Source organism: Rasamsonia emersonii (genome assembly GCF_000968595.1).
Source record: "Rasamsonia emersonii CBS 393.64 chromosome Unknown ctg1118621760298, whole genome shotgun sequence".
NCBI lineage: Eukaryota > Fungi > Ascomycota > Eurotiomycetes > Eurotiales > Trichocomaceae > Rasamsonia > Rasamsonia emersonii.
This window is the reverse complement of record NW_013563096.1, coordinates 1-27,759: the sequence shown is the minus strand read 5'-3', so window position 1 is coordinate 27,759 and position 27,759 is coordinate 1. Positions and strand designations below refer to the sequence as shown.

At 50.1% G+C, this 27,759-nt stretch overlaps 10 protein-coding genes across 10 annotated transcripts; 6 read left to right on the top strand and 4 right to left on the bottom strand.

Moving 5' to 3' along the window:
* Positions 1-511: 511 nt before the first annotated feature.
* T310_5567 (uncharacterized protein) lies at positions 512-2,219 on the bottom strand (the record flags this gene model as incomplete). Its single annotated transcript, XM_013471563.1, has 6 exons — positions 512-647; positions 705-1,005; positions 1,062-1,307; positions 1,364-1,494; positions 1,550-2,020; positions 2,101-2,219. 6 exons carry the CDS (start codon positions 2,217-2,219, stop codon positions 512-514), a joined length of 1,404 nt encoding a protein of 467 aa, XP_013327017.1.
* Positions 2,220-2,833: 614 nt separating this feature from the next.
* T310_5566 (Pon2 paraoxonase) lies at positions 2,834-3,337 on the top strand (the record flags this gene model as incomplete). Its single annotated transcript, XM_013471562.1, has 1 exon — positions 2,834-3,337. One exon carries the CDS (start codon positions 2,834-2,836, stop codon positions 3,335-3,337), a length of 504 nt encoding a protein of 167 aa, XP_013327016.1.
* A 3,357-nt stretch (positions 3,338-6,694) lies between these two features.
* T310_5565 (Uncharacterized protein) lies at positions 6,695-8,412 on the bottom strand (the record flags this gene model as incomplete). The annotated part of the gene is made up of 5 exons (XM_013471561.1): positions 6,695-7,124; positions 7,209-7,620; positions 7,712-7,886; positions 7,960-8,066; positions 8,139-8,412. 5 exons carry the CDS (start codon positions 8,410-8,412, stop codon positions 6,695-6,697), a joined length of 1,398 nt encoding a protein of 465 aa, XP_013327015.1.
* A 520-nt stretch (positions 8,413-8,932) lies between these two features.
* Positions 8,933-11,439, top strand: T310_5564 (uncharacterized protein; the record flags this gene model as incomplete). Its single annotated transcript, XM_013471560.1, has 5 exons — positions 8,933-9,520; positions 9,574-10,816; positions 10,868-11,148; positions 11,207-11,305; positions 11,353-11,439. The coding sequence occupies 5 exons, from the start codon at positions 8,933-8,935 to the stop codon at positions 11,437-11,439; spliced, it is 2,298 nt and encodes a 765-aa protein (XP_013327014.1).
* Positions 11,440-12,414: 975 nt separating this feature from the next.
* T310_5563 (uncharacterized protein) lies at positions 12,415-13,698 on the top strand (the record flags this gene model as incomplete). The annotated part of the gene is made up of 1 exon (XM_013471559.1): positions 12,415-13,698. The coding sequence occupies one exon, from the start codon at positions 12,415-12,417 to the stop codon at positions 13,696-13,698; it is 1,284 nt and encodes a 427-aa protein (XP_013327013.1).
* A 1,072-nt stretch (positions 13,699-14,770) lies between these two features.
* T310_5562 (uncharacterized protein) lies at positions 14,771-17,098 on the bottom strand (the record flags this gene model as incomplete). Its single annotated transcript, XM_013471558.1, has 6 exons — positions 14,771-15,600; positions 15,674-16,011; positions 16,117-16,274; positions 16,378-16,753; positions 16,813-17,020; positions 17,065-17,098. The coding sequence occupies 6 exons, from the start codon at positions 17,096-17,098 to the stop codon at positions 14,771-14,773; spliced, it is 1,944 nt and encodes a 647-aa protein (XP_013327012.1).
* Positions 17,099-18,943: 1,845 nt separating this feature from the next.
* Positions 18,944-20,683, top strand: T310_5561 (Sugar transport protein; the record flags this gene model as incomplete). Its single annotated transcript, XM_013471557.1, has 3 exons — positions 18,944-19,355; positions 19,410-20,349; positions 20,413-20,683. 3 exons carry the CDS (start codon positions 18,944-18,946, stop codon positions 20,681-20,683), a joined length of 1,623 nt encoding a protein of 540 aa, XP_013327011.1.
* A 590-nt stretch (positions 20,684-21,273) lies between these two features.
* T310_5560 (uncharacterized protein) lies at positions 21,274-22,800 on the top strand (the record flags this gene model as incomplete). Its single annotated transcript, XM_013471556.1, has 3 exons — positions 21,274-21,900; positions 21,987-22,754; positions 22,792-22,800. The coding sequence occupies 3 exons, from the start codon at positions 21,274-21,276 to the stop codon at positions 22,798-22,800; spliced, it is 1,404 nt and encodes a 467-aa protein (XP_013327010.1).
* An 882-nt stretch (positions 22,801-23,682) lies between these two features.
* Positions 23,683-24,479, top strand: T310_5559 (Uncharacterized protein; the record flags this gene model as incomplete). The annotated part of the gene is made up of 5 exons (XM_013471555.1): positions 23,683-23,874; positions 23,919-23,948; positions 23,996-24,110; positions 24,159-24,324; positions 24,425-24,479. 5 exons carry the CDS (start codon positions 23,683-23,685, stop codon positions 24,477-24,479), a joined length of 558 nt encoding a protein of 185 aa, XP_013327009.1.
* Positions 24,480-26,232: 1,753 nt separating this feature from the next.
* On the bottom strand, positions 26,233-27,617 carry T310_5558 (uncharacterized protein; the record flags this gene model as incomplete). The annotated part of the gene is made up of 2 exons (XM_013471554.1): positions 26,233-27,252; positions 27,390-27,617. 2 exons carry the CDS (start codon positions 27,615-27,617, stop codon positions 26,233-26,235), a joined length of 1,248 nt encoding a protein of 415 aa, XP_013327008.1.
* Positions 27,618-27,759: the final 142 nt, after the last annotated feature.

Sequence of the window (27,759 nt, the reverse complement as noted above, 5' to 3'; positions counted from 1 at the left end):
TCTTTCGTTGCCAGAAATGGCGCACCCAGTATAGTTTCTTAATGCGCAAATTACTCCGGAGTATTGTTGCCAAAAATATTTATCGCGCAGAGTAGATTGATTATGGATTAGTTTCCAACAGTCCTGTCTCCAATCCACTCTCTATAAGAGGCTATAATTACCAAGCTGAATATACCCTCAACTGATTCCGTGGCTTTTGAAAATCGTAAACTACATTGAACATTTTACCAATAATCATGACTTTTTTTTGTTTGGTTAACCACCCTTCCCCAGGACGGCGTTTTCCTGCCCAACATCCTCTTTCGTCGTATCTGTCGAGTCATCGAGCCGGATGGTCGTCACCTCGTCATCAAACAACCGGGCGACCTCCTCAAGAGAGAGACCTTTCGTCTCGGGGAATTAGAAGAATAGCGGCAGGATGAAGAAGAAGAGGGCGATGAGGAAGACAAGATAGAACCTGGAATTTTTGATAGTCAGCAAGCCGTTCTACTGGTCTAACCGTCAGGTGCGCTTACTTCCATCCGATGGCGTCAAAGGCCGTCGGTGCTACTTGCAGGTAGATGATCAGGGACGAAAAGTATCCGACGATCGCAATAGCCATTCCCTTAGCGCGGATGTGGTTGGGGAAGATCTCTGAGGTATATACGCTGGGAAGAATTAGCACACCCCAGAGTGATCTGTAATCAAGGAGTTAGGGTACGCACTAGGTGGTGACGTCGATATTAAAGGCAAAGAGCGCGATGTGCAAGAACAAAAAGAAAACACTGGCAACAGCAGCGGAATGCGATCCGGTCCGCTGAAAGATGCTGAGTGAGATGCATTCTCCGATCAGCGCGACGGCATCGCCGATCCACCCACATCGGAGCGCGTTCACCCGGCCAATGTAATCGATCGTCAGTGCATTGAAGCAGTTGCCGCAGAGGGCCAGAGACGCGTAGCAGCCGGAGAAGAGTAACTGGATGGTGGTGTCGAAGCCCAGCGCGCCATACAATTCTGGTCCATAGTCTGGATGGGTCAGCACGTCTATAGATATCATACGCCACGCAAGTTGAGAAACGTACTTGCTATAACGGTTGTTCCGGTCGTCTGCGATGCAAACATGACAATGACACCGATGATGACTCGCTTGCGATACGACGCCTTGACGAACATGTCCTTCCACGAGACCTCGTTCTTCTTGTCGATCTCATACTGCTGCCTGATCTGCTGATATTCCCGGTAGGCAAAGGTATTGTCGGGATCGGACTCATCGCGATGCAATCGCTGAATGATCCGGAGGGCCTCGTCAGAACGCTCCCGTGAGATGACTACATCCGGTTAGCCAATGCAATAGCACAAGTCTTGTGGAGATGACAGTGCATACGCCAACGAGGAGATTCTGGGAGGAACAGAATCCCAATGGTGCAGAAGAGAGCTGGGATGGCTTGCACAGCCAAGGGCAGACGCCATTGAGCGCCGTTCGCGTTGACGAAATAAAAGGCGAAGCCAACCCAACTGTTATGATTGTTGAGCAAAGAAAAACCAGATTTGATCGAGGGAGAACTTCTACCTCGCAGCAGCATATCCAACAGTAACACAGATGCCATGAAAACCAACCATCATCCCTCTCGAATGCGGCGGAGATACCTCACTTTGGTACAGAGGCACAAGTGGTAAAAGCATGCCTACGAGAGAGTTATTTGGACCATCAGCGGCAACTTCTCTCCAGCAAGAACTGGGCGAATCTGCCGTACCAACTCCAAGACCATTGACAAAGCGAAAGACAATAAACATTGACAGCGCTACCGAGCCAGCCTGGAGAGCGCCGCCAATAGTAGCCGTCAATGCTCCGATGAAGATGGACTTTTCCGTCCCAGACGCTCTGCTAGCCAGGATGAGCACAAGGCTCCCAGGAATGGGGACCGTCAGCCCACAGCTCAATGACATAAAACACATCATGCTCGTATGAAGTACTGACGTCCTCCTCCGGTATAGAGGCCACTGGTCGCGCCAGAAATGGCATTCGAATTCGGACGCTTGTCTAATGCAAAATAAGCTCTGCAACGGTTTTGTGTTAGACAAATCGACAAAAAAAAAAACACGCGAGCCATATCAACATACATAAACGAGGGCTGCGCGAGCGTGGTTCCGATAATGGTATTGGAGTATCCAAACGCAAACGACCCCAATGCCACGAAGGCGACAATCAAGATATACAGATTGCGCTTCTTTTCCACCATGGTGAAGGTCCCTGCACGGTCGCATGGGTACAGAGCAACGAGATAAGAGGAAACGAGTGGCCACAGCTAGCATTGGCGCTGCCATGGTGCATATATTATTATATACAGGTGCCAAGATCGAAAGAAATGCGTCCAAGACACAGCAAGAGAGCTTCTCCATGGAATTGGTTAGGCTGCAGAATCGACTCCCTCCACGGGGACCCCAGGCACCTTCCTGATTTGGCATCGACTGCTTAGTGTTGGCAGCCGGAACGCACCTGCCGTTTTGGACGGGGCCAACGGTCCAGTCGGATGCTAGTTTCCTGTTTGGGCCAGCTCTCCCGGTCTGCCTGCGACTGCCGAGATTGCTAATTATCGCGCGACTAACTGTTCAGCATCTCGACCCGGCCACTTTCCGCCGACATCTTGGTGGGCTTGGGAGTTTTGGGATCCAGAAAGCCATGGAAGACTTCCGTATATGTGAAGTTTGTTCCGGATGACCCGTCAGAGGTGGTCCGTAGATGGTCATGCGGTGGAAAAGATCATAAGACAGCTGGATGGATGTCCTCTATATATAGAGACGTAGGGCGAAGAGGGAGGGAAACCAGCGGGCATACCCAGGAATTTCTCCAACAATGGCGGCCTCAACTGCAGCGCGCGACAAGGGCAAGCTTTCTCTGTTCTTGTACTATCTTCCAATCCGTGTCCTTGCTATATTAGCCGCTATATACCGCCAGCCAACAGGCCTTCTTGGCCGCGTCCAGGTCAATCCCGCTGAGATCACGCGATGGGCCAACAGCAGCGCGCTCAACAACGGGCGGTGTAAAGTCAATTACGCTGCCAACGCGTGCGAGGACGTCCGCATCCATTTCGCCTCCAACACGGCCTTTCTGGCCTGCGGTGATCCCGTCGGACGCACGCATTGGTACCCTCCAGCCTGTGTTCATGATGCGTCCAAGCGGTCCGAGGCTTCGTTCCGGGAGTCGATCTTTAAATACGACATCCTCTCCAAGCGCACCACCGAGTTGCGGATCGAGGGGCTGGAGGGCGACTTCGTCACGCATGGAATCGACCTCTATAATTTCCCAGACGACTCACAACCGTTACTCCAACCACCATATGCGGAAGAAAGCCATTGATTGGGTCGACGCATTCTCTCCTTGATTTGCGTTCCTCTTCTAACTTTCGCTGACCTCTGCATGTTTCCTCGACAGTAGCTAGTAGAAAATAACAAGCTTTATTCTAGTGGAACGTTTCAACTGCAGCTTCGACGCTCAGCTGACTTCAGCCCCCTGAGGCCACAAGTTAAACGCCATCCTCCAACGAGGATTTTATTCTGCAGTGGCGTGTCGCTTTATCACACCACATCACGCCGTATCACACCACATTACAGCACATCGCACCAGCACTATAGACATACCGCATCGTACCGCATCGTCCTCTATAGTACCTAATCGTACTTTGTGGTACTCAGCTGTGCCCTATTTGCTCGAAGCTTCTCCATACGCTTCAAAAGAGGACCCAGAATATCCTCGTGCCTCATGCGAAGAAGCGCTATCATGTCGACGTTTGATTGGACTACATTGTGCTGTGAGTACCAGATGTTTCGCGCGACCAGAGAGGCTGGTCTTTTAGAATGTCAACGAACCTATTGAATGTTGCATGTAACGGCGCTAAGAGAACCAGGTACGAAGTGTTATCAGTCAACCATGCTAATGCACCTCTGAAGTTGAGAAGCTACAACCTTGCGGAGAATGTATCCAATCAAGTCATGCCGTAACCTTCGTTTGCGCCGCGTACCGCTGTCGCTCGGCCGGCACCCCAGCTAGAAAGGATTTCAATCACCTCAATGGACAAGTTGCTGTTGGTGATAATTATCGACCACCTAGACAAGGGGGTCTCTACTAGACCAAAGAGAAGCGCTTTCCTCCCGGAATGGGAGTAGGTATGTTTCTCAATCATCACCTTGGCGCTAACAGTACCCTATCAGTCAATTAGTTTATGACCACGTCGCTGTGCTGCATTGTACTATTTCACCTATAAAAGAGGCTGCAATTTCTGCAATTTCCTGAACCTTTTTTACTGCTGTCACTTGTTTATCTGCCCCGAATCTCTCATCCTTTCTCGTGTACTGTTCACCTAAAGTTTGCTTCAGAGCCACATCATCTGTGCCATGTTACGCGCTGGGTCCAACCGTAGCCGCAGATACTTCCGTTGGTGGTCAGGGAAGGATCAAGCGAACCGAACAGGTTCTTCACTGTGGTCGAACAGACCGTAGACCGAACAGGTCAATGCCGAACAGGCAAACACAGATAACAATAAGGGTCACTGGCTAGCTGCCAAAAGATAAACAAGACAAATGCGACTAGGTCAGAGGCAACGCCTACTAGAGCTATACCGAAGTATACCACTAGTAGTAAGATGTCTTACTGACCCTCCAAGTAAGTATCTCAGTAAACGATTGATATTGAGCGCGATCGAAGGAAAGACTAGATACATGCTTGGGTAAACGGTCCTATTTATGCCTTCTCCCTGGTATACCATTTCGTATATCCTCCTTCCTCCGAGTATACCATTTGGTATACCTTTCCAGTGGTATATTCGAATGGGTTTCATCCTGCATTGCTGTGTTGGACAGCGTCATCTCCTGTTGGTTCGTAACAACCGCGTCATTGTTGCTCGACAGCGGACCAAGGGGATCTGACTCCCCTGCAAGTCAAGGGTGGCAGCAAAGGTGAGCAAGTAACAATTTTTCCGCAGGCTGATACTGACAGGAATAGAAAATCTAATTAATCTAATAAGCAAGGAAGCTTGCGTCACTAAAACCACACTAGAGTTCAGAGCAGCCGACGTCGGACGGGATATATCGACTTCACAAAAAATAAGGGCCTGCTGGAGGAGCAACTAAAGGAAGCACAGCAATACTAAAGGACTAGTACAAGCTGCAACACAGAAAGCAGCACCAAATCATTAAAAAGATAGAAGAACTTTTGGCTATTCTTGGGTGACAAAATCAACCTAGAAAGCGAGAATATTAAAAGGTTCCTGCTAAGAGAAGTGACATATTGTTGTCAGTTCAAATCAAATATAAAAATATCCAGTGACACTAGTTGCAGCCTTTTATAAATATTAACCAACTATCGTTTAGTGCTTGAACTCAATCAATAAGATATCAATTTTCTTCCACTACCAGACAGAGAGATAGGAATAGTTTCCAAACCCTAGGTGCAAACAAAATATATATGTCCAGAAACTGTTGTTCCACTTGTGCAGCTGGACAAGTGTATCGGAAGTCATATGGTGGTGATAGAGATCTGAGGTAGAGCCGGCCCGACCATAATGCCTATTGGCCAATCACGAGGGACTGGAAACTTCCCTGCCGTTCCTCCAGGAACCCAGCTAATCCCTCGCACGCATTAGGCGTTCCTGGCAACCTGAATGACCATTCAGGGGACGTGATATCACTTCCCAGGCAACATCTGGATCTCATGCAATGAATGGATTTGCGGTACTCTCCATGGAAAGCCTTAATTATATGCGACTCGGTAGGGTCTACTGGTTCTGCAGGCACCAGATCGGCCAAAAGATTACTCGAGTTTCATACACCTTTTTCACGACGTGATAATACTCCCTTATATATATGAGGGTCAGCTTAACTGCCAAGCCCTCAATACCCAGACGGGAATGAGATGGTCAGCTAAGCCCGTATGAGGATGATAGAGTGTCATGGGTTACTAGCGTCCGTTGATTCTGCCGGCAGAAACTCAAATCTATTCTATCTTATCTACCCCACTTCACACATGTACAGTACACCGTACGTCCCCCTGGAGAGCGTTGTCTTCTAACTTGCTAAGTTTCACCATTCAGCTACCGGTCCTAAACATCATATAGAGGTGCAAGTCTTCTGGTGTCAGAGCCCATATAACTAGGCGGTGGGTCGGCCCATTGTGACTCCTTGCGCTAGTCCTCCAGTTTCTCTGCAGTAGATGGTGTCTTCAAATCACGGAGTTCGAGCGTCAAGCCACGTTTGCCATGGTTGTTAACAAGATCCCTCCGGAGTGAGAAGGCCCTTAGCTATGCTGTCATACTGATAGAGAGGTTGGACATATCAGCCGCGCCTAACAGAGGCTTAGATAAGTCAGGATGTAGAAGATAAGCCCAGGATAGCCAGAGAGATCTCACAGAAACAAGCGTTAACCAGAGTAAATCAAGCACTAAAAATAAGCCTACCTTGTGGCCATGGTGTAAAGTGTTGTAATATAAAATGCTTGAAAGACTTCTGACTTAGATGCTCAAATGGAGAGCGTCATAATAACAGCTATTGATGGGAAAGCCAATTCTTCCACAAGTTGGTTTGCCAATGACTTTACCAATTGGTATACACCGGTTTTTCTAATTCTTTGTGAGAGCTTTTCACACGACCGATGTTATTATTAGTAATATCAAATCCAGCTAAGGTCACACGCAGTCTTGTATACCCGATTAGGCATACTAAACTAAACCTTCTTCATGGGGCTCATGCCGACAACAAAATATCTTGCTAGGAGGGTCAAAGTTGATCCAGCAAGGCACATAACTCCGGCAAAAACCTTGAGACCAGTAAATCTACCATGCTCGTGGGATACAATGGCCCCAGCGATTGGACTAGTCGTCAGAGCGGCAACAGACATCATGGCGAAAAGCAGACCCTGTCGGATACCGATCTTGCGGATGGGGGAGATTTGGGCTATAAGTGCCGGGCCTAGGGAGATAAAGGCGCCGGATGAGAATCCGAAGAACCCAGCGAAGAGCATGAGTGCAGCATTGCTGGACGCCGGGATCCAAAGGGCCAGGACGAGAATTGCGGTTAAAAATGAAACTACGACAAAGGTGTTATATCGTCCAAGTTTGTCTGACAGTATGCCTGGGATGATTCGCCCGAATAAGCTAGAGAATAGGTGCGTAAGCATACATTTAATTCTGATGAGTCCACTGCGGAAATAAACATCTTAACGCTGGGGAATTGCGTACCTTGCCGCGTTCAATATAGGAATTAGGTAGTTGGCCAGGCTTGGAGACATACCCCCAGCAATAGCCTGGACGATCAGGTAGTTGATAGGGATAAACAAGCCGAATGTGAATAAAAAGTTTCCTGCGGCTGTAAGAGCGTAGGTTGTTTCTGTAAGAGGTGAGAAGAACTCTTTCACAGTCATAGGTGGCTGCGGATGAGGTGCGGTACGCGCTTTCACTGTCAGATTGGCGATGATGAGCAGTCCAAGAATCATGAAGGCGGAAATTCTCATAGACCATGCGAAACCGACATTAACAATCAGGTGGTAGATCATTATGGGAAATATGACTCCACCTGTGCTTGAGCCGCTCATGGTGAGCCCAAAAGCAAGACCACGTTTATGGTGGAACCATGTAGCAACAGCACTGAGGGCTTAAAAAGGCGCATTCAAGTCAGCAGTCAGGTCCTTCTTCCTGTTGCAAACGTCACACTTAGAAAGACGGATAGCCGGAGCAACACCTACAGGGCGTGAAGACAGCAGATGCCCCAATGGCGCTGACAACTCCTTGTGACAGAAGGAACTGGTAATATTTATCTGAAAGGGATGCCATCATCAACCCAAAGACATGCGCTAAGGACCCAAAGAGCAAGACGTATCGAGGCCCATAGCTGTCATAGAGCTTCCCTACAATGGGTCCCTAGGAATTAATAAGTCTCAGTATATCTTGACTTTCGATGAAGTCGAAGAGCCGACAGAACGGAAGTACGTACCATAAACAGCATGAAAAAGATTTCCAGGGATGTGATCCAAGATATAGTGCTCGAGGAGTAGCTCTTCAGTTGATGGGTCTCGTAGTAAGCCTGAAATACTCCAATGCCTTTGTTCATGGACGGAGCGTGTCAGATAGTAATCAAAACACAGGTAACACTGGACCAGGTAGGACACTCACTGTTAATCCACCCGTAACAACAGAACGAACAACACCACGCTCCCAACACTACCAGCCAGGCTTGGAGGCCCCCTTCAGGCGGCGCGTCATCATGAACTCGATCTTTGGTCTCCGTGGAACCTTCTTGACGTTCAACATCTCGACCATCGCGAGAAACAACAGACGAAGCCTTCTTAACTGTCGAGAAACCAGCCGTCATGCTCTCATTCCTGAGAGTGAGAGATGTAGACTGATTTGGCTCTGGCATTATTCTTTCGTTGTTATATGTGGTCATTGCTGGAGAGAATTGTCGTAATGCCAAATTATGTTCCTTTACACAAGGAAGAATGTCTTTGAGCGATCTTCTTCGATCTTATTCAACTTGAGAGGGAAGGGAAGCTCGGCATCGGCGATATAGATAGAGTCTCGGATCCGCGACAGACAACGCCGAGCCGAGCTGCTGTCTCCACATAACTATCCTTCGCTGAAAGCTCGAGGCGGCGCTGATAACACAGGACATTTCAGAGGGAATTTTAAACAGGCGTTACTGGCTGATAGCCGAACCATGTTCTGGACTGATGAGGCATTACAGTGTATTACTGGGTCAGTGACCCATACGCACAATTCTTTATCGGTAATACACCTAATTACAAGCCATGACAACAAAACCCTAGCCTCGCGGAACCGCCTGGCCTCGCCAGCGCTCGGTCTTTTGTGCCTCGGACAATTGCAACTTTGACTTCGTGGCAACGCTCCCTAATTCCCAAATGTCCTGCCACCTCACAACGGCGGGGTAGCACCAAAAACAAGCGACAATGTCAACGGAGAGTGTAGGGCAGACCGCATCAATGAGCCCAGAACAAGGCCAAGGACGAGACCCGAAGGTCCCAGCCCGCAAGCGCCGAAGACCTGCCCTGTCGTGCGCGCAATGTCGCAACCGCAAGGTCAAATGTGATCGCAAGTTTCCTTCCTGTGATCGCTGCATTCGAATCGGTCAGGCCCATGCTTGTTCTTACAGCGATGACATCTTCTCGCGTACAGGAAGGAAGGATCCTCGTCCTCAGCACGCTGAATGTGACCACACTTCTGCGCGGAGTAACCGCTCGAGATCGCCAAAAAGACAAGTCGGAGCTCCTCCCGTTTACAAGCCAAGGCAAGGGATATCTGATCCAGCAACAGCAGAGAGCCTTACGCGGGCAATTCCAGCAGCGGAAGGCCATCTCATGGAGAAGCACCCCGATACTGGCGCAGCTGTTGCAGGAGAGACGTCGACGCAAGTTATCAGACGTTCCATAAGGAATGAACGAAACCTTTCATGTATCACTGGATCCACTTATCTGAAGGGAAATGACTCCCAAACAAGATTCTTTGGTCAAACGCATGCCATGAATATGTACTCTCAGGTACCTTTCCCATTAAGTCGTCATACATTCGAAGAGTCTACTCACAGTAACAGTTTGAAGGACTCCGTACATATATCAAAGAGATCAAATCCGAAAATTCTGCACTCAACAACTTGCGCACAGAGTTTGAGGTTTTCAAACGCAGTTGCAAGAAGGGCGTTGTCGATAGCCGTTCCTTGGATGGTCTAGTTCCCCCCCGCCAAACGGCCGACGAGCTTGTCGCCGTTTACCTCGATTGCATTGAGCCAACCCACCGCGTCCTGCACATACCCTCATTTCGAAGGGAATATGCCCAATATTGGGGAAGTCCGCAGACTGCGGCGCCCGGATTTGTAGCACAGCTGTTGGCAATGATGGCAGCTGCGCTTGTCTTGCACAACTCGAGCACGACTGGATCTTTGAGTGTAGGACCCGCGCTTCGGGAGACAGCACGTGAATGGGTGGAAGCTGCAGAGTCGTTCCTACAGAGATATACAAAGCGGCCAGACCTGAGGATTTTCCAGATCTGCTGCCTGTCGATAGTGGCCAGGAGAGTCAACGGGCTATCGGAGAATCAAGCATGGATCGCCACAGGCAGCCTGGTCAAACGGGCCATGTCCGCTGGCTATCATAGGGAACCCAACGATCATGCTAAGATATCTCCATTCCACATTGAAATGCGAAGGCGGATATGGGCAACTATAGTAGAACTGGACCTTCAGGCGTCTGTCGATCGTGGGATGCCCCCTTCAGTAAGAGAGGGGGATTTCAATACCATTGCGCCCATGAATCTTAATGATGATTCCTTTGACGAGACCTCTTCGGACTTGCCGACAACAGAATCTCTTGAAGTGCTTACTAATTCGGCGTTCCAGGCTGTTTTGACCAAGTCCCTTTTGCTACGATTAAGAATCTGTGCATGGGCCAACGGTGCAAACATTAAACTGGATTATGAGGACGCCTTAAACATGGACGAGGAACTATCGCAACAAATAAATAGCATTCCAGTTTGGAGTCGCCCTGCTGCAGACGATGCAAGCAGCCAGCAGAAGTCTCGTACACGAGTGCTCCTCGAGCTAACCCTGCGCCAATATGTAATCTTATTGCACACACCGTTTGCATCCTTGGGGCAGCAAATCTCCAAATACACACACTCAAGAAGAGCACGCCTTGAAGCCGCGACGACCATTCTCTGTCAGTTTCGGGATATCCTGCAGCCCAGTACCAGCAACATGATACAATATATCATGCCAAGTGTCAGTGTCCAGGCTGCATTGACAGTATGCCACGAGTTGTATATGAGGGATGCTGGATACGGTACGCAGCTAACCGATCCAAATTGAGAATACCTCTACTTATTGACCATAGGTTCATCGCCCATCTTAAGGGCAGTCCCCAACTTTGCCGAGTCTCTAATTTCCCTTGCCGAATCAGCATTGGACAGAATTGAAACACAAATATACATGACTGGCAAGAAGGCGCCAGAATTTTATCTCTTGACAATGGTCTTGTCGCTAGTGAAAGCAAGGCTTTGGCCAGCCTCGGCGGAGGCCAGTCGGTCAAGGGCGGCGGAGCAGATTCTGAAAATCGGTCGCCGATTATACACCTGGCAGATGCAGGCTGAGACAGAGAAGACCCTGCGCCGAAATGTGAGTATCAGGCACTCCATGCACCTCATCGAGATCTGACCAGCTCCAACTCTACCAGATGCCACAAAGGGCCATTATGCCTACCCCAAGATATTCCACCACTCAGGCGGATGCAGCAAACATATTATCACATCAGGGACCAAACAATGGCTCCCAGGTTGGTATTTGGGAATAATATATCCAGATGGAGCTGACAGCTGCTAGGTAATTGAAGATTTCGGACTTCCGGAGGGAGACGTTGAGGCAGATGTTTTTGGCGTCTGGAATCTGGAAGATCTGTTCGGGTTCTAGATCGGAGGAATGAAGCGGTGGCAATTTTTCAGCATCTTAATTGGGCCCTTTCTTTTTTAGCCTTTGATCGTGTTTCTAAACACCCATTCCCTTCCCTCGAGATGAGTCTAGCTGTGTACAAATCCGAGCGAGCATACACTTCAGCAGAGACATACATTACTTCGAGGAGCGCGCGAGAAAGCCAAAAGGAATGTTATTTTCTTATTTCCTGTTGGGAACGTATTGATATATCCGAAAGACTCGAATTACCAAATTGTCGCACACCCTTTATTATGCCTGTATCTAATACTGGATCCGCGCCCCCTCCCTCGCGGCACCCCAAGTGGGTTTCCTTAATCTGGTCGGTATTTTACTCGGCCCCTCGGTCTATTTCATCAAAAGTGCGATCGGCGAAACATATTGGGCTCGCTCGATCTTTTCAGCAAAAGACCGAGAAAAGAAGTGCGAACAAAACCACGAGGGTATCGGTTTAGCACTTCCCAACGATAAATGCCGCAATTGCCACCCTTGGCTATACTCGCCAAGGGTGCAATTGAATCATTCCACAGATAAGGTGTGGCCATAGGACCTAGAATCGCGGAAAGACTCTTTCCAAGCTCTTCTTCCTCGGAGAAAGCCTAGGATGAACAATGTCGAGTCCGCGTCGGCAAATTGGGCGACAACAGGAATAATTCACCGAGGCTAATTCACCGAGATGGATTATCCCCCCTGATTTGGAGTTAAGTGGACATCTTCGCGGGTTATTTAAGGTTCTTTCATTTCCGAGAGGTTAGTTGAATACGAACCATTGCATCTAATACTTGCTTTGCTACTATTTCCTAAAGGCCACGACCAGGGCGTTGCTGCTTTTTCTCTTTTTCTACTTTTTCCTTTGTGCCCTCAGTCACTTGTTTTTCTCCATAACAAACGCAGCGCTGTTAGCTCCCAAATACTCGAGTGTGCTCATAGCAAGACCAGTGTCCACATCATTATACCATGGCGGCACTGAAAGTCCTAATCTCTGGTGGGGGCATTGCTGGTCCTGCTCTCGCTTTCTGGCTCTCGAGACTGGGTTACGACGTCACCATCGTGGAACGCTTCTCCTGCCTGCGGGCCTCTGGACAACAGATAGATCTGCGGGGGCACGGGATTCAGACTTTGAAGCGTATGGGCCTAGAACAGGCTTACCGCTCCAAAGTAGTCAACGAGACAGGTCTGCAGTTTGTGGACAGCTCTGGAAGACAGAAGGCTTTCTTCCCAGCGAATAAGACTGGCAAGGGGTTACAGAGCTTCACCACCAACTACGAGATCATGAGAGGAGACCTGTGCCGTCTTTTGTACGACGCTACGAAGGACCATGTCAAGTACATCTTTGGCACAAGTGTCGAGAGTTTTGAACAAGATGACAAGTCTGTTGAGGTCCAATTCACAGATGGTTCAAAGGATCGTTTTGATCTTTTAGTCGGTGCTGATGGCCTAGGATCACGGACCCGGAGGATGATATTACCGCCCGATAGTCCGGATCCTTTTTACTCTCTCCACATGTATATGGCATATTTCACTATACCTCAACAGGAGGGCGACGAGTACATAGCCACAGGCTACCTTGCAACCAACAAGCGTCTTCTTTTTACTCGAAGACATAGTCCCGACTCAATCCAGGCATATATGGGATATTCAGACGATCTAGATCAACTAAAAGATGTCATGAAGAGTGGTGTTGAGGAACAAAAGAAAATCTGGGCTGAGCTTTTCCAGGATGCAGGGTGGCAGGCGCAACGATTCATCAAGGCACTGCAAGACGACTCGCTATCGAATGACTTCTTCACTCATGAAGTGGCACAGGTCAGAATCGACAATTGGTCTCGTGGCCGGGTTGTTCTTCTTGGGGACGCTGCCTATTGCCCTTCCCCAGCAACTGGAATGGGCACCTCATTGTCACTTGTTGGTGCCTATGTTCTGGCGGGTGAAATCGCCAAACACTTGAACCGTTCTAATGGAGTTGACGGCGACAATACAGATGGTGCTGGGGACCCTATTCTTTCCGCATTGGAAGCTTATCAGAGACGACTCAAGCCCTTTGTTAGCCAAGTGCAAAAGCTGGCTTCAGGCTTCTGGGTTCCGTCATCGCCTCGGGGCATTGCTGTGTTCAACTTCCTTCTAGGTTTAGCTGCCAAGCTGCGCATTGATGTATTGAGCAGATGGGTCCTCCGTGAGGATGTACGAGGATGGGACTTACCGGAATATGCAGAGCTGGCACAGCTGGGCTTGTCGGAGTAATGTTGCTTACGGCAGCATTGTTGCGAGTGAAAGTGTATTTGGATTATCTCTGAAATAATAATTTCAAGTTTCTCCCCTCAATAATTTCGATTTGTTCAAGACGATAATCCAAAAGACTGTCCGCAGTGTAACATGATTCATAACGGCTAAGGTCCTAAGAGAAAAACACCTGTCGAAGGCACGACGTACTGTGACCATTGGACAATACGGTCAGACGGACCTCCAAAATTATGGCATACCATATGGACCAAGAATCCTTGTGGACTAGCCGACCGCAGGGAGGCCACATAATCCCGAAATCATAAAGTCCCATGTGGTTCCCGGGTGGTAGAGGGTAACGCTCGAGCACCTCTCTGAATAGGATCTCGCTTGTGAGCCGCTGCCGCGGTCTAATCTGCGTAACAAGATCCTGACGTATGAAGTCGCCTCTCTCGTCCTGCGAAATAAAGATTCGATGGGCAACTCCCAAGGGTGTACATTAAAGACAAAGACCAGGGATGGTTCTGAACATTGCGATGTGGCATCTAGCGGCTTGACATGAGGTGCCCGACTGAGGTGCATTATCTCTACTATACAAATACTTGTGCATCTTTTAACCCATTAATATAGGAGAGGGCGAAGTTTGTTATGTACGAAGAAGACAATCACCTGCGGACGTCTCCATCCGCCAATTGAAATGGAAGAAATAAGGCTTCTGGAATCAAAAAAGCACGTTGTTCGATACGTTGGCAGATTGCCACTTTGAAATCATTGACACAAAGGGCCTAGCCCGAGGTAATATACAATATAGCATAGAGATAACGAAAACAAAATAACTATTAACATACTGCAAACTTCAAAAAGAGGCTACTCAGACATTGGAAACTCTACAATCGAAGGAGATTATCATGTCACGGTCGAATGAGCGTCAATTGCGTGACGTTGAAAATCCATTTTATGGAGTAAAGACAGCCGGCAAAGTTCACAGCCCACAGGATCCCCGTCCGCGATGTATCGAAGATGTTTCCGCTTAATGTGCTTAGTGACATCGCCATGCGTCTTGAACGTCTGTGTGCGCTTCTCAAGATCCAGATTAGACTTCCCAACACAGATGAAACAGTACAACGGCCGTTTTTCTTCCGATACAAAGAACAGCGGCCTGTAGCTTCAGTTCCCGCTGAGAGAGGGTTGGCTTAGACCCTGACTCCCTGTTTGGTTTTGGGGAGTCTTCAGTTTCCTCTGCGTCGATTGGACCCGAGTCCCGCCGTCGCTTTTCATGGGCAATGCGGCATGTGTCACCTTCGTCAAATAAGCAGTATGCAGTAATGGCGTCGATCGCCTTGGTCCATCGAAGCATTTCTTCCTCCAACGTCGGTCGTGGGAGAGTAAGAAGGGCTTCAATCAAGCGCCTTTGGGGCAAAGGCACTTCCTCGTACTGTTCCAAAGAATGATTCACGGTCTCAGAGAGTTTCACTCCAGATAGTTGTCGCTGGACCTCCAGCATCGGCTGCTCTTGATCATATTTGTCCTGAAGTTCCACCAGCAAAGCATCCTGGGCTCTCTGACGCGCTCTGGCCAATTCGCAGTTGAGTTTCTGGTAGAGGTCGTATTTGGCCGTTCCTTTGTGCCGTGCTAACGGCCGCCCAAGGCGTCGGCCCAGATCATCCCTCCGGCAAATAAGCTCCTGAATGTCGGGATGCTGATTGACCGAGGACGACTGCGCCGTTGTGAGCTCTTGCGGCCGATTCGGATCGATGGTCCGGCTCATGCGGCACGCGGCCCGCATCATTTCTTCCTGCGGATCCAGACCGCGGATGATGCCGGCCAGATCCTGATCAATGCGTCGTGACAGATAGTATTTGAGGAACGTCCGTGTATCAGCGTGATGCATGATCAGATTCCAAAGGGCGTCACTGACGGAGCCTGCATCGTTGTGGTCAGTCATCATCGCACTGTCGGTCCATGAGAACGGTCCAGGTCCAAGAGGGACACGTACCACTATTATCCAGCGCCTTGCCGGCACCATATTGAAGGCTGTATGGACGGGCGATCTGCTGGAAGCCAGTGAGGGCACCCACTTTTTTCACCCATGGCAAGAGAGTCGAGTAGGGGAGCGCCTGGTCGGCCAAGATGGCCGTTCCTTGCAAGGTCTGCAGGGACTGACGGAAGACTGGAACGTCATCCAATGCCGGGTCGAGCAGCAAACGGAGCTCATTACATTCAGGATGAATGTTGAGGTGCAGCAGCTGCTCCGCAGACACCAGCACCTCCTGGCCCTCTACGCGATGAAAGGCACGGTCGGCAAACAACAGTCCTAGGAGGAAGACATGAGGGCTGAGGACCAGTGAAGGATTGAAGATGATTTCTGGTCGTGGTTAGTACGCCGACAACTCGTTGCGAACGAACGCGTGAGGGATTTTCGAGCGGGGGATATCATACTTGTCCTTAGCTCCCAGAAACTCCTTCGTAAATTCAAAGGTGAACTCAATCAAGATTCGATGCGGCCCGCTACACGGGTCCTGTAGGAGAGTCACTTGAATATGTCGATAGCACAGGTCGAGAATCGCCTGAGGCCGATTGGTAGTGAGACCGGCCAGCTGGAGGAACAAGCAGAGTTTGATTCGGTGGCGGCCGTGACCAAACTTCTTCCGAGTCGTCACAATGGTTGTTTCGACCGTTTTCGCCAGGTCCTCGACGTACATGACCGACTTCTCGCGGCCCCTTTTCTTCAATCGGTACTTCTTTGCGAGAGTCCGAATGACCTAAAGCTGTCAGCTGCTGCGACATATCCCTGGTAGACCCAGGCTCGGGACGTTCCTTGGGCCTGATGGAAATCCGTACCCGGTGCATTTGACAAGTGATCACAGGATTGATCTTGCTGCCGGTGGCTCTCTCGTGTACCAGACGAAATACCTTCCAGAAGGTCTCCAAAGAGCTTTTCTTTTTGATGCCCCGCAGTCGTCGTCCTCCCTCACCACGACGCAGATTCAGCACCCATTCCAGAAAGATGTGCAAAGTCCCAATGGACAAAGTCGTGTACGAGTTGACGGGGTCCCTCCACGTATACGCACAGAATCTAGACGGGGTCAGGGTTTCCAAGAAAACTGAAGGACCGAAACAGAAACCACTACGTACCCATGCCACTGTCTTTCAACTCGATCTAGTAAAAGCAAAGTTTCTGGGCGGTAATCTTCTTGATTATAAATTGTCTCGTCGAAATTCTCCAACTGCTGGATATAATACTCGGGCGGATACTCGTTGTCGGCAAAGAACTCCGCGAGGTCCTTGCAATCTTGTTGGTCTTCATCATCGCTGGTGAGATCAGTGTCATCCTCGGGTGACCCTCGACGTCACTGAAGACAGCATCACTCTCGTCCGACGACGAACCGTCGACCTTCTCACGGCGGCGTTGTCGGGTCATCTTTTCAGACGGACACAACCCAGAAATCGGGGCAGATGAGTGTCTGGGATGATAAAAAAGAACAACTGAGAGGCTTCCAAGAAAGTGAACGAAGTGATCTCAAAGGATAGGAGGAAGAAAGAGTGCGGTGATTGACGAAGGGGAGCACCATCGGCGAGATTTCAAATGCTTGTCGAGGCAGAGAACGGCCACGATTCAAATAGCATGTCTGCCGGGGCTGAGCCATCCTCCTCTTTGTCTGCCCCAGCAGGACAGGCGTCGAATAGCGAAGAAACGAGGAGGCCATTTTCGGCGCCCTTCAGGAAACTGAGGGTGAGCGATGAAATTGGAACGGAACGACAGCAGCAGGGGCAGCAGCGTCATTGAGGACAGAATGGGCACTAGTCAGGTACAGTCGGTCACGTGAAAACTGGGGACATGCGATGGGGATCGCGTGGAGATAAAGAGGCGGGTGCGTGGTGGGAAAGACTGGCAAATCGACCTCGTAAAATGGCGTCAGTCGAGGCCACTTCTGGCGGTCGTTTTGCCGTCTTCTTGTTTAAAGGAGTATCTAACTAAGGTATATACGTACAGTACGTACATACATGACACGTCTAACCTCAGCCTTGAAATACCTCCCAGACTTGGAGGTGTTGTAGCTGAATCGAACTAAGAGCCGCACATTGCACAATGAGTGACGTCAGGAACTGCAAGAATGCAATCAATTCTCATGAGCTCAGGCGTTCTAGAAAACTAAGTTTCAGCTGGACATTTACTCCCTGACATGAAGAGGGCAGTGAAGGCATGCTCTCTGGACAAAGACCGGAATTGCCAAAATGGGTAAAAATACTTCGACCAACAATGCCACAAGACCCCTGTGGAGAGATGAGAAGGGGGGCTGTTGAATGGAAAATATCTCATTGAGAGGGAGGGCGCTGTGGAGCCGGTGCTTGACAGGCGATTGATTGATTAATTGATTGACAGGCAGGTTGGGCTGAGCTGACTGGGACAAAGATTACGGAATGCGCAGGAGACCAGAGAGGAAATAATCATCGCGTGGCAACTGTGTGTGCATGATGAATAATCTGTACAGTACATTGCACTAATTTGTACCATGTACTGTACAAGATCCTGTATGCATCTACGCATGATTGATGATCATGTCGACTCTATTTGAGCAAGTTTCTTTGATATTAATTTCCTAGATACTCTGTATTGTCTTGCCCTATCTTTTTATTTCCTCTTTAGGCTGCTTTCATTCAGGCATCTCCTATTACCTAGTATATGTTATCTTCATATGTATTTTGATTTTCATGGGTTCCACCTCATAGGACATTTGTCAATGGACGTCCGGCTCGCGACAGACAAAACCCCTTCCTTCTCCACAGTTCTTCTGGCTGGTTCATTTCCTTATTCGTCCTCTCGGACTTGCCTTGATGGGAATGTCAGATCTGACATACTGCACTCCATACATACATATTACAGCACATACTTCTTCCCCACGCTCTCCAGACCAGGCTAGGCGCCTGCGAATTCAGCCTCAACCTCAGCCTCAGCCTTGTGGAGGGCCGCCTTGACTTATGCGGTTCCGGTCGGCCCCCGACGATCCGGAGGAGATTACGTCGTCTTGCATCTGCTGGGCGGAGCAGTGGGGAAGCCCGCCCTTGGCCGTGGATCGTGACGGGCGGAGAGAACAATCCGCTGGATCAGGGGATTATCGTTGTAACCAACATCGATATCCAGTCAGAAAAGAAAATCAATCATGGCAGTAATCATGTAACTTGTGCGAGGGTTTTTAAACCCATCAACCCCCTCTTTCCATTCCTGCATTTCTGCCTTTCGTCTCGAGCCCTATGTCTGTTCAACATGGCAGGTAAGCGGTTCTTGGGCCTTCAGGGCACGCAGCTGCAAATCGCTGTCGGCGTCATCGCCGGCATGGACTTCCTGCTCTTCGGCTACGACCAGGGTGTCACAGGCGGTCTCCTGTCTCTGCAGTCCTTCATCTCCGTGTTTCCGACCATCGCGACCAGCGGCGATTACTGGGACAGCCTCAGCACGCCCGAAAAAAGCACTCAGTCAACCCGCCAAGGCATCACGGTCGCGGCCTACAACCTGGGATGCTTCGCGGGCTCTATTCCCACCATCTGGATCGGCAACTGGCTGGGACGGCGGAGGACCATCTTCCTCGGCTCGTTCATCATGGTTATCGGGGCGCTCCTGCAGTGCACCTCGTGCGGTCTCGCCCAACTGATCGTCGGTCGACTCGTCACTGGATTTGGTAGGACGATTTTTGACGAAGAAATAATCGGGCGTTGCTAATATTAGCTCTCAGGCAACGGTATCAACACCTCCACCGTGCCCACCTGGCAATCCGAGTGCTGCAAATCCCATCGCCGGGGCCAGATGGTCATGATCGAAGGCGCCATGATCACTTGCGGCATCACCATCAGCTACTGGATCGACTTTGGCCTGCTTTTTGCCGACCCCAACTCGGTTGCCTGGCGGTTTCCGCTGGCCTTCCAGGTCTTCTTCGCCTTAATCATCCTCAGTTTTGTCCTTTTCCTCCCAGAGTCCCCCCGATGGCTCATCCTCAAGGGCCGAGAAGACGAAGCGAGAGAGGTTCTGGCTGTGTTGATGGGCGGCGCTGCGGATCCCACGTACATCGACACCGAATTCACCTCCATCAAGGCCACTGTTCTGGAAATGTCCAAGGGCTCGTTCCGCGACATGTTCACCATGACGGAGGATCGCCATTTCCACCGCACGGTGCTGGCCTACGTCAACCAGATGTTCCAGCAGATCTCCGGCATCAACCTGATCACGTACTACATCCCGATCCTGCTGGAGAACCAGGTCAAGCTGAGCAACGTGAAGGCGCGGCTGGTGTCCGCGTGCAACGGCACGGAATACTTCCTCGCGTCGTGGGTGGCCGTGTTCACCGTCGAGAGATTCGGGCGCAGGACGCTCATGCTGTTCGGTGCGGCGGGCATGTCGCTTTCCATGGTCATCCTCGCCATCACGGACAGCATCGGCAACACCCAGGCCGGCATTGCGTGCGCCGTGTTCCTATTCGTGTTCAACACCTTCTTCGCCATCGGCTGGCTGGGCATGACCTGGCTGTACCCGGCGGAGATTGTGCCGCTGAAGATCCGGGCCCCGGCCAACGCGCTGTCGACGTCGTCGAACTGGATCTTCAACTTTCTGGTGGTGATGATCACGCCGGTGGCTTTTAACAACATCGGTTACCGGACGTACATAATCTTCGCGGTGATGTGAGTTCGCTACACCCAAAAATTGCACAGTAATCAATCAAAACCAACTAACTGACCGCACAGCAACGCATTCATCTTCCCCATCGTCTGGTTCTTCTACCCAGAGACGACCCGCCGCTCCCTGGAAGAAATGGACCGGATCTTCAGGAAGACGACCAGCATCTTCACGCTGGTGCAGACGACCAAGAACGAGCCGCACATGTACGGCAAGAACGGCGAGTTGCTGCGCAGTCTCGACGACGTGGAAGACGCAGCTGTCCGGCAGGCAAGCAAAGCGCACAAGGAGCACCATGAAAAGGGCAGCGATGAGACGGTCGGTGAGGAGAGAGCGTAGAGTCGCGACGATGAGAAATGACGTATATGCCCAAGACAAATAAATCAAGTGCTGTACCGTGTCTTAGAAGCTATGGATTGGAGGCTTTTCTACCATTTCAGTGGAATGTTTCGAATGGAATAAAATACCCGTGTTAAACGCAATGAACTTTTTTATAAACTGTTCCATATATAGAGAATTGCTGGATATTTGCCTTGCTATCCGTATAAGGGAATTGTATAAAACAAGTGAAGGTTGAATTTAGAAGAATAAACACCAGACACTGCATTTGTACAGTACAACCGTTTATCTGTTTACAATATCTTAATTGAGTCTATAGATTCATAATTATTTCTTTTTCGTTGGCAATTTCTCTAAAGCCCTCTGACTCGAATTTCTAGGTTCGTTTAATAACTAACGTAATCCACAAGAAAGTGACGCACCCAACTAAGTGACGCACCTACCGACACGCGACGCGTCTTCCCAAAACAACCACCAAGATGTCCACCAAATCTACAGATAAAAGCTCTTATAAAGAGGGAATAAATTAGCTATGGAAGCATTCAAAAAAGGTCAATTTCCAAGTCTACGAGCTGCTGCAAGCTCGTACGATGTCCCTGAAGCTACTCTTTTGTCGCCGACTAAAAGGCCGCACTACACGACAGGAATCTGCACATATACGGCGGAAATTGAGTCCCACTGAAGAGGAATCTCTTATTCAATGGATAATATCTATGGATCAACTCCCTCCAAGGCCTGATGCTGTACGACAAATGGCCAATATTCTTCTTGCTGAGCGGGGTAAATCAGCTACTCCACCTACTGTTGGCAAAAATTGGGTTCACAACTTTCTCAACCGCCATAGTGAGCTCAAAACCAAATATTTTCGTAAATACAACTATCAACGAGCCCAATGTGAAGATCCGAAGGTCATTCGAGAATGGTTTCAGTGTGTACGACAAGCAATTGAGCAGTATGGGATTGTGGAGGAAGATATCTACAACTTTGATGAGACTGGCTTTGCAATGGGGGTAATTGCAACTGCAAGAGTCATTACTAGGGCTGAGAATATTGGTCGTCCAGTTCATATGCAGCCTGGGAATCGCGAATGGGTCACAGTGATTGAAGCAGTCAGTTCATACAGATGGGCTCTACCACCTATAGTTATCTTTGCGGGGAAAACACATCAAGCGGCATGGTTTCAAAATAATCAACTACCCCCAGATTGGGTCATTGGAGTCAGTAGAATGGCTGGACTAGTGATCAACTTGGATTACTCTGGCTAAAGGAGGTTTTTGATCGACATACCAAGGACCATACAAAGGGGAGGTATCGGATGTTGATTCTTGATGGTCATGGGAGCCATTTAACCCCAGAATTTGACCATTTTTGCACTGAGAACTCTATTATACCTCTTTGCTTGCCAGCCCATTCTTTGCATCTCCTACAACCCCTAGATGTGGGCTGTTTTTTAGTTTTAAAGAGGTCATACGGTGGCTTGGTTGAAGAGAGTATGCGGCTTGGGATCAATCATATCGACAAGACAGACTTCCTAACTGCATACCAAAAAGCTCGCATGGAGGCATTCAAATCAGAGAATATTCGCAAGGGATTTGCAGCCACTGGATTGGTTCCATACGAGCCTGATCAGGTTCTTTCTCGGCTTCATGTTCAGATGAAGACTCCAACACCCCCTGGTACCAGCCAGGGCAATCCACAAACCCCTTGGGTATCTGAGACACCTCATAATATTGAAGAATTGCAGCTTCAATCTGAGACAATCAAAGCCCTACTCAAATGTCGCACGCACAGTCCTCCAAGTCCTACAGATCGGGCTTTAAATCAGCTTATTAAGGGCTGCCAAATGGCCATGCATAGTGCAGTCATTCTTGCAAGGGAAAACCAAGAATTACGGGCTGCAAATGAGAAACAAAAACAAAAGCGAATAAGGTCAACTGCTCAGGTATCTCAGGGAGGCATTCTTACTATACAGGAAGGGCAACGTCGTACAGAAACTATTCAAAAGGATGCTCCAGAGGTAGTTGAGGCTTCATCTTCTCAGCCAAAGACACGCGCCCCTTCGCGATGTAGTGTATGTAAATCATATGAGCATACTGCTGTGCCCACAGAGTTTTTAATCAGATTAATTATATATATTAGGTGTTTTATTAAAAATTGTGGTTGCTATTAAAAATAAAAGATTATATATGGGTGGGGGGTGCGTCACTTAGTTGGGTGCGTCACTTTCTTGTGCATTACGTTACAGCACGTCTTATTATGTAAGCGCAGTTAACTAAGTTAACTAACTACCTAAGCTTTGATTAATTACTTTTTCCAAGGGGTTCTGTGCCGGTGATATGATCTAGGCCCAGTGACATACAGTATCTATGAAAACGAAAAAATTACTATGTGTTCATAATAACATCGAGCCGTTGTATAGACTGCATCGAGTGTTGATGATCTTTCCAACTTCCAATATATATAATCATCCGATCAATGCTTGTTATCAGGTCCTATTTTTTTTATCAATTTTATTTTATTTTATTCCGATTCAGCTTTGATAATCCTTCTTCTTCTTCTTCTTCTTCTTCTTCTTCTTCTTCTTCATGCTGCTTGCTCCTTTCTTAACACCTTCTTATCTCATTATTTTCTCTCTCTGTCCAGCTACTCTGGTAGGATATGTTCAAAAAGGGAAAGTTGGCTTAGACGGGCAGGGCACCTAGGCTTACGACGATTATTGGCTGGCACAGGATGTATACTCCAGCCAATAGGAATCCTGCAGTGACATACTACATTTGCAGTCCATGTCTGTCGATAAAGTCGAGTTGAGTTGCTTACTGTATGCACATACACATTTAGTGAAGTGCAAAAAAAAAGTTCTATTCTATCCGGCTACTACATATTTATTTATAATTTATAAATTTATCTGTCCCGTCAGTGTCTCTTCCTCTTTTGATATTCTCGTATCGATACCATATTATTTTTTTATTTTATTCGTCAGTTCCTAGTTCTTTCTCCTGATGGACAACCCCTCGACGACAAACAGCAATAAAAACGAAACAGCCCAAGTCCCATGGTACGCAGCGTATCCTCCTCCCAGAAACGTAGCTCCCTCGCTCTCTCGCGAGGAGCTGCTCCAATGGTTCCAAGACGAGAGAAAGCGCGTTGGCAAGGATTTTGTCCTCGTTGATCTGCGGAGGAGTGATTTTGAGGTATGTACAGTGCGATTCTAGTTACTACCTGCAAGCTTTTAAAGACAATAAATACTTCAGTCGGTGAGTACATCGTAAGTAGTAATGGTTATGCTAACACAAACTCTCCTATTGTATATAGGGAGGAACCATCCACGGCTCATTGAATCTTCCTGCGCAGAGTCTGTACCTGGCCATCCCCACCCTCTACTCGATTCTCTCCCAGACGCAGGTTCGAGACGTTGTTTGGTATTGTGGTAAGTGCTAGCAGCCTTTCTCTGTTAAGAACTACATGCTCAGGACAGGTATTTTTTTTGCAGGCTCATCACGTGGACGGGGTCCGCGAGCAGCAGGCTGGTTTGCGGATTATCTCGAAGAGCAAGGCAACACGTCTATACGGAGTCTGGTGTTGGAGGGAGGGATCAAGGGGTGGGTGAGTGCTGGAGAGGAATATACGCGGTCGATGGATGGGTATGATGCGTCTGTGTGGGGGAGATAGTTGTATTTGTGTTCGTATTGAAGCTTGCTGCGATAGATAAAGTAGGCACATAGCCTGTTTATTATTATCTAGCATCCTACCTATTAGACCTGACCTAGAAGGACTTAATATGTGGCAAATGGACTAGATTGATTGATTGATTTAATGATAAGGTCGTAGAGCTTCTCTAGGTAGAATAGGTACCTACTCCACGTATCTGATTGCCAATAAGGAGAAGCTATAAATTCATGACTTAGTAATAATCAACGTATGTATAGTGAGGCGGTACAGCTCATATTCCCCGCAGCGTCCCCACACGTCTGGCATATGCCTGCTCCTGTCATAAATCAACCAAGATAGGACGCGCAGAATGGCATAGAAGGAAACTGGCATTTGTAGAGGTTAATAGACCACGAGCAGTCACATGGAAATTGCCATCTGGACATGAATCTTCTAGAACGCTTTCCAGTAGTGTGTGGCTGCAAATCTTGTGATAGGAGCCACAGGGCAGAGATGAAGCACGGAGTATGCCGCTCACAGTGGCAATCCCAACTAGGCAAACGGGGCGGGCGATCGGATTCGCTGGTCGAGGAGTCACTCCGTATTTCTGCTCCGACTCGTGACCCGGAGCTCATTGGCCTGCATGTGATAGACTCAGCACGTGATTGCAGCACCCCAACCTCCAGACTCGATGCCCGCGGGCAGGTTAGCAGACGATCAGACACGGCAGGTGGGGTACGGAGTCATCCGGACAGCAGACGGAGAAGGAGCGATGGGTGATTCTGCCAACTACTGCAGCGCTGTCATTGGCCGGGCGCGCGACGAGCTACCTCATACCCCATGTTTCGGACGAAAGGGGCAGGGGCAACCCGCCCCCGCTCAGAAGCCCGATGCGGCATCCACGCCATCGTGGCGAATGAAAAACGCTACTCCGCACCGTCTCGAAGTCGCTGCCCACGCCTCGAAAGGACTCGCTGACCCCTGGTGCACCTTCCCCTGCTGGCGGACGTCCGCTTGTAGCCGACTCGAGCAGACGGGCTGATTCCTCCGCATTTCGGAGGATGGAAGGGCCGATATTCGATTCACGGAGTTCGGTCCGGCCACAGCAGCCACTCAATAGTTAGGCTGCTGCCGCGATAATTTGCCAGACTCTGCACAGGCTTCTTGCTGCGTCCGGTGGACTGCCCATTATTAAGGCGAAATCGCCGCTGGAGACGCTGGCCAGGTCACGGGTCCAGTCGCGCGGCGCTAAGCCCGATCGGGGCAATGGCCGATTTTCGGACAGGCCGAAGTCCCCCGGCGGGCGATCTCGCCAGTCGCCACAGACAGTCCACAGGCCTGGGATCGGAGTCGATCAGATGGAATGGCGTGCAGCAATCGTCACGCTGCCGTCATTTCTATCTAATCTGAGAGAGTGGGAGCTATGCGTCTGTGAATCCTTCGGGCACACCAAGACATCTGATCTGACAGCGTGACAATGCACAGTTGCAAAGTCTGGAATGCCCACTGAGCATGCTCGTGTCCACGACAGGGAAATCGTTCCGTCTTGCCTGATTGATGCCGGGGCTCGTTCCGGATTCGGGAGGGTGGAGCAGCGCTCGGGACTCGGAGACGATCTTCGGCGCCCACCAGAGTGACCACACACGGCATCTGCCAGCGGCAGCAGCCTGCACCCACGGTGCGCGACACGGCGGTCAGTCTCTCTGGCTCTCGACGCCTTTTATCATTGTGCGGTGACGCCCGTCTTCAGAAATGGGTGGTGGGCGTGCCTTGGGACCGCGTTCCATGTGCCCTGCCCCAGGGATTTTCCGTGCGTCCCGCCGGGGTTTAGTCCGCCTTGGCTTTCTTTGCGCTTCGATCTCTCGCGCACACACACGACTAGTGCACACTGCAAAGTGGGCTCAGATGACGCTGACGCGCGCCAGACCATTAATGCTCCGAGACGCATTGCCAGAATACGGACACTCAGCATCGAGAGGCAGCGTGGTTGCCGCGTCTTCTTCCGGCGCGCTCTGTACGAGTTGACTAAGGTGAAGGCCCCTGACTGCACGGTGGGGCGCAAACTTTGACAGCATACCCATTGACAGAGACTTAGAGAACGTCCCCGTCTCCAACTCAACAACTCTCCGCTCGTCTGCAGCGTGCCATCCTCTGGCAGGTGTTTGTAATCCGTGCCGTCTGGCCCGTCCGTCGGCAGCCTGACAACGTGACCGGGCCGAGTACCGCTGCAACGTCCTGCTAGTGTCGCTCGTGGGGCATCCGACCTGGCCAAATAATAATCCCTCAACTAAGAACTTTCCTGCCTGGTGGGGAAGCCACCTGCGTTGAGCAAAGCTTCCCCCAGGAAGCGGACTCGCCGCCGTAGGCCGATGTAATGGACGGCCGGTGATGGGCCCGGCGCGCGACTGAGCTCTCCATCTTGGCCTCATTCCTCCGTCTCCATACCCACAGCTGCCCACCCGTCGGTCCGGGGGAGCCCACGGCCGGCCAGTCAGCTGCGCCGCCGCGAGTCTTGGTGGCTGTGTGAAGATTCTTGGGGCATGGGGATCGTTTTTCGAGAATATTGGCGTACTTAAAGGCCGCGCCCCGCCCCCGGGTCGTTTTCGTCTGCGAGACGAGAGAATCTTATCGCCAGCTTCCTCCCACGGACGTCCCCGTAGGCGCCCTTCGTCCCGCCGTGCCTGTGCATGTCCTCTCTGTCGCTCCTGATCGCATGAGACCGTCTCCGGGACACCTTCACCATGGCATCCACCGGCCCTACGGAGACTGAACCCCAGAATAAGCGGAAGGCGTCCACCGCTGGGTTGCCCGGCGCCAATCGTCCCATCAAGCGACGCGCCTCCCGGGCCTGCTGTTGTTGTCGTGCAAGAAAGGTCCGCTGCGACGTGGTTGAGAATGGCTCGCCCTGCACCAATTGCCGTCTGGACCAGGTCGAGTGCATCGTGACGGAGAGTAAACGGAGAAAGTCAGTCTGAGTCCGAGAAGGGCAGCTGTGCTGGACGCCGGAGCTGACCAGGTTTAGGAAATCTCGCGCGGAGATGGAAGCCAACAAACCTACGCCCGAATCGTCCGCAGACTCGTCGGAAGACGGGACGACGGCGAGGCCGCGAAACGCGAGCCAGGGCCAGCTGCCGGATGGGTTGGACCGTCGGGATAATTTGTCGCCATCCCAACGCTCCGTCGATCTGGAGCAAGGGCAGCACATGCCGCATCTTATCTGTTCGTCTGCCATGGCTAGATCTTGTGTGCGTTGCTGACGAATCGGACCTAGATCAATCTCAGGCATCTCGCATCAATCCCGAGGCGCAGATGCGGAGACGGATGAGCGCGACCCAGAATCAGAACCCGGTTTCCGCGCCGTCGTTTAGCCTGGACCCCAAAGCCGTCGATACCATTCAGCAGCTATTGGACCCGGCGTATGGCAAACC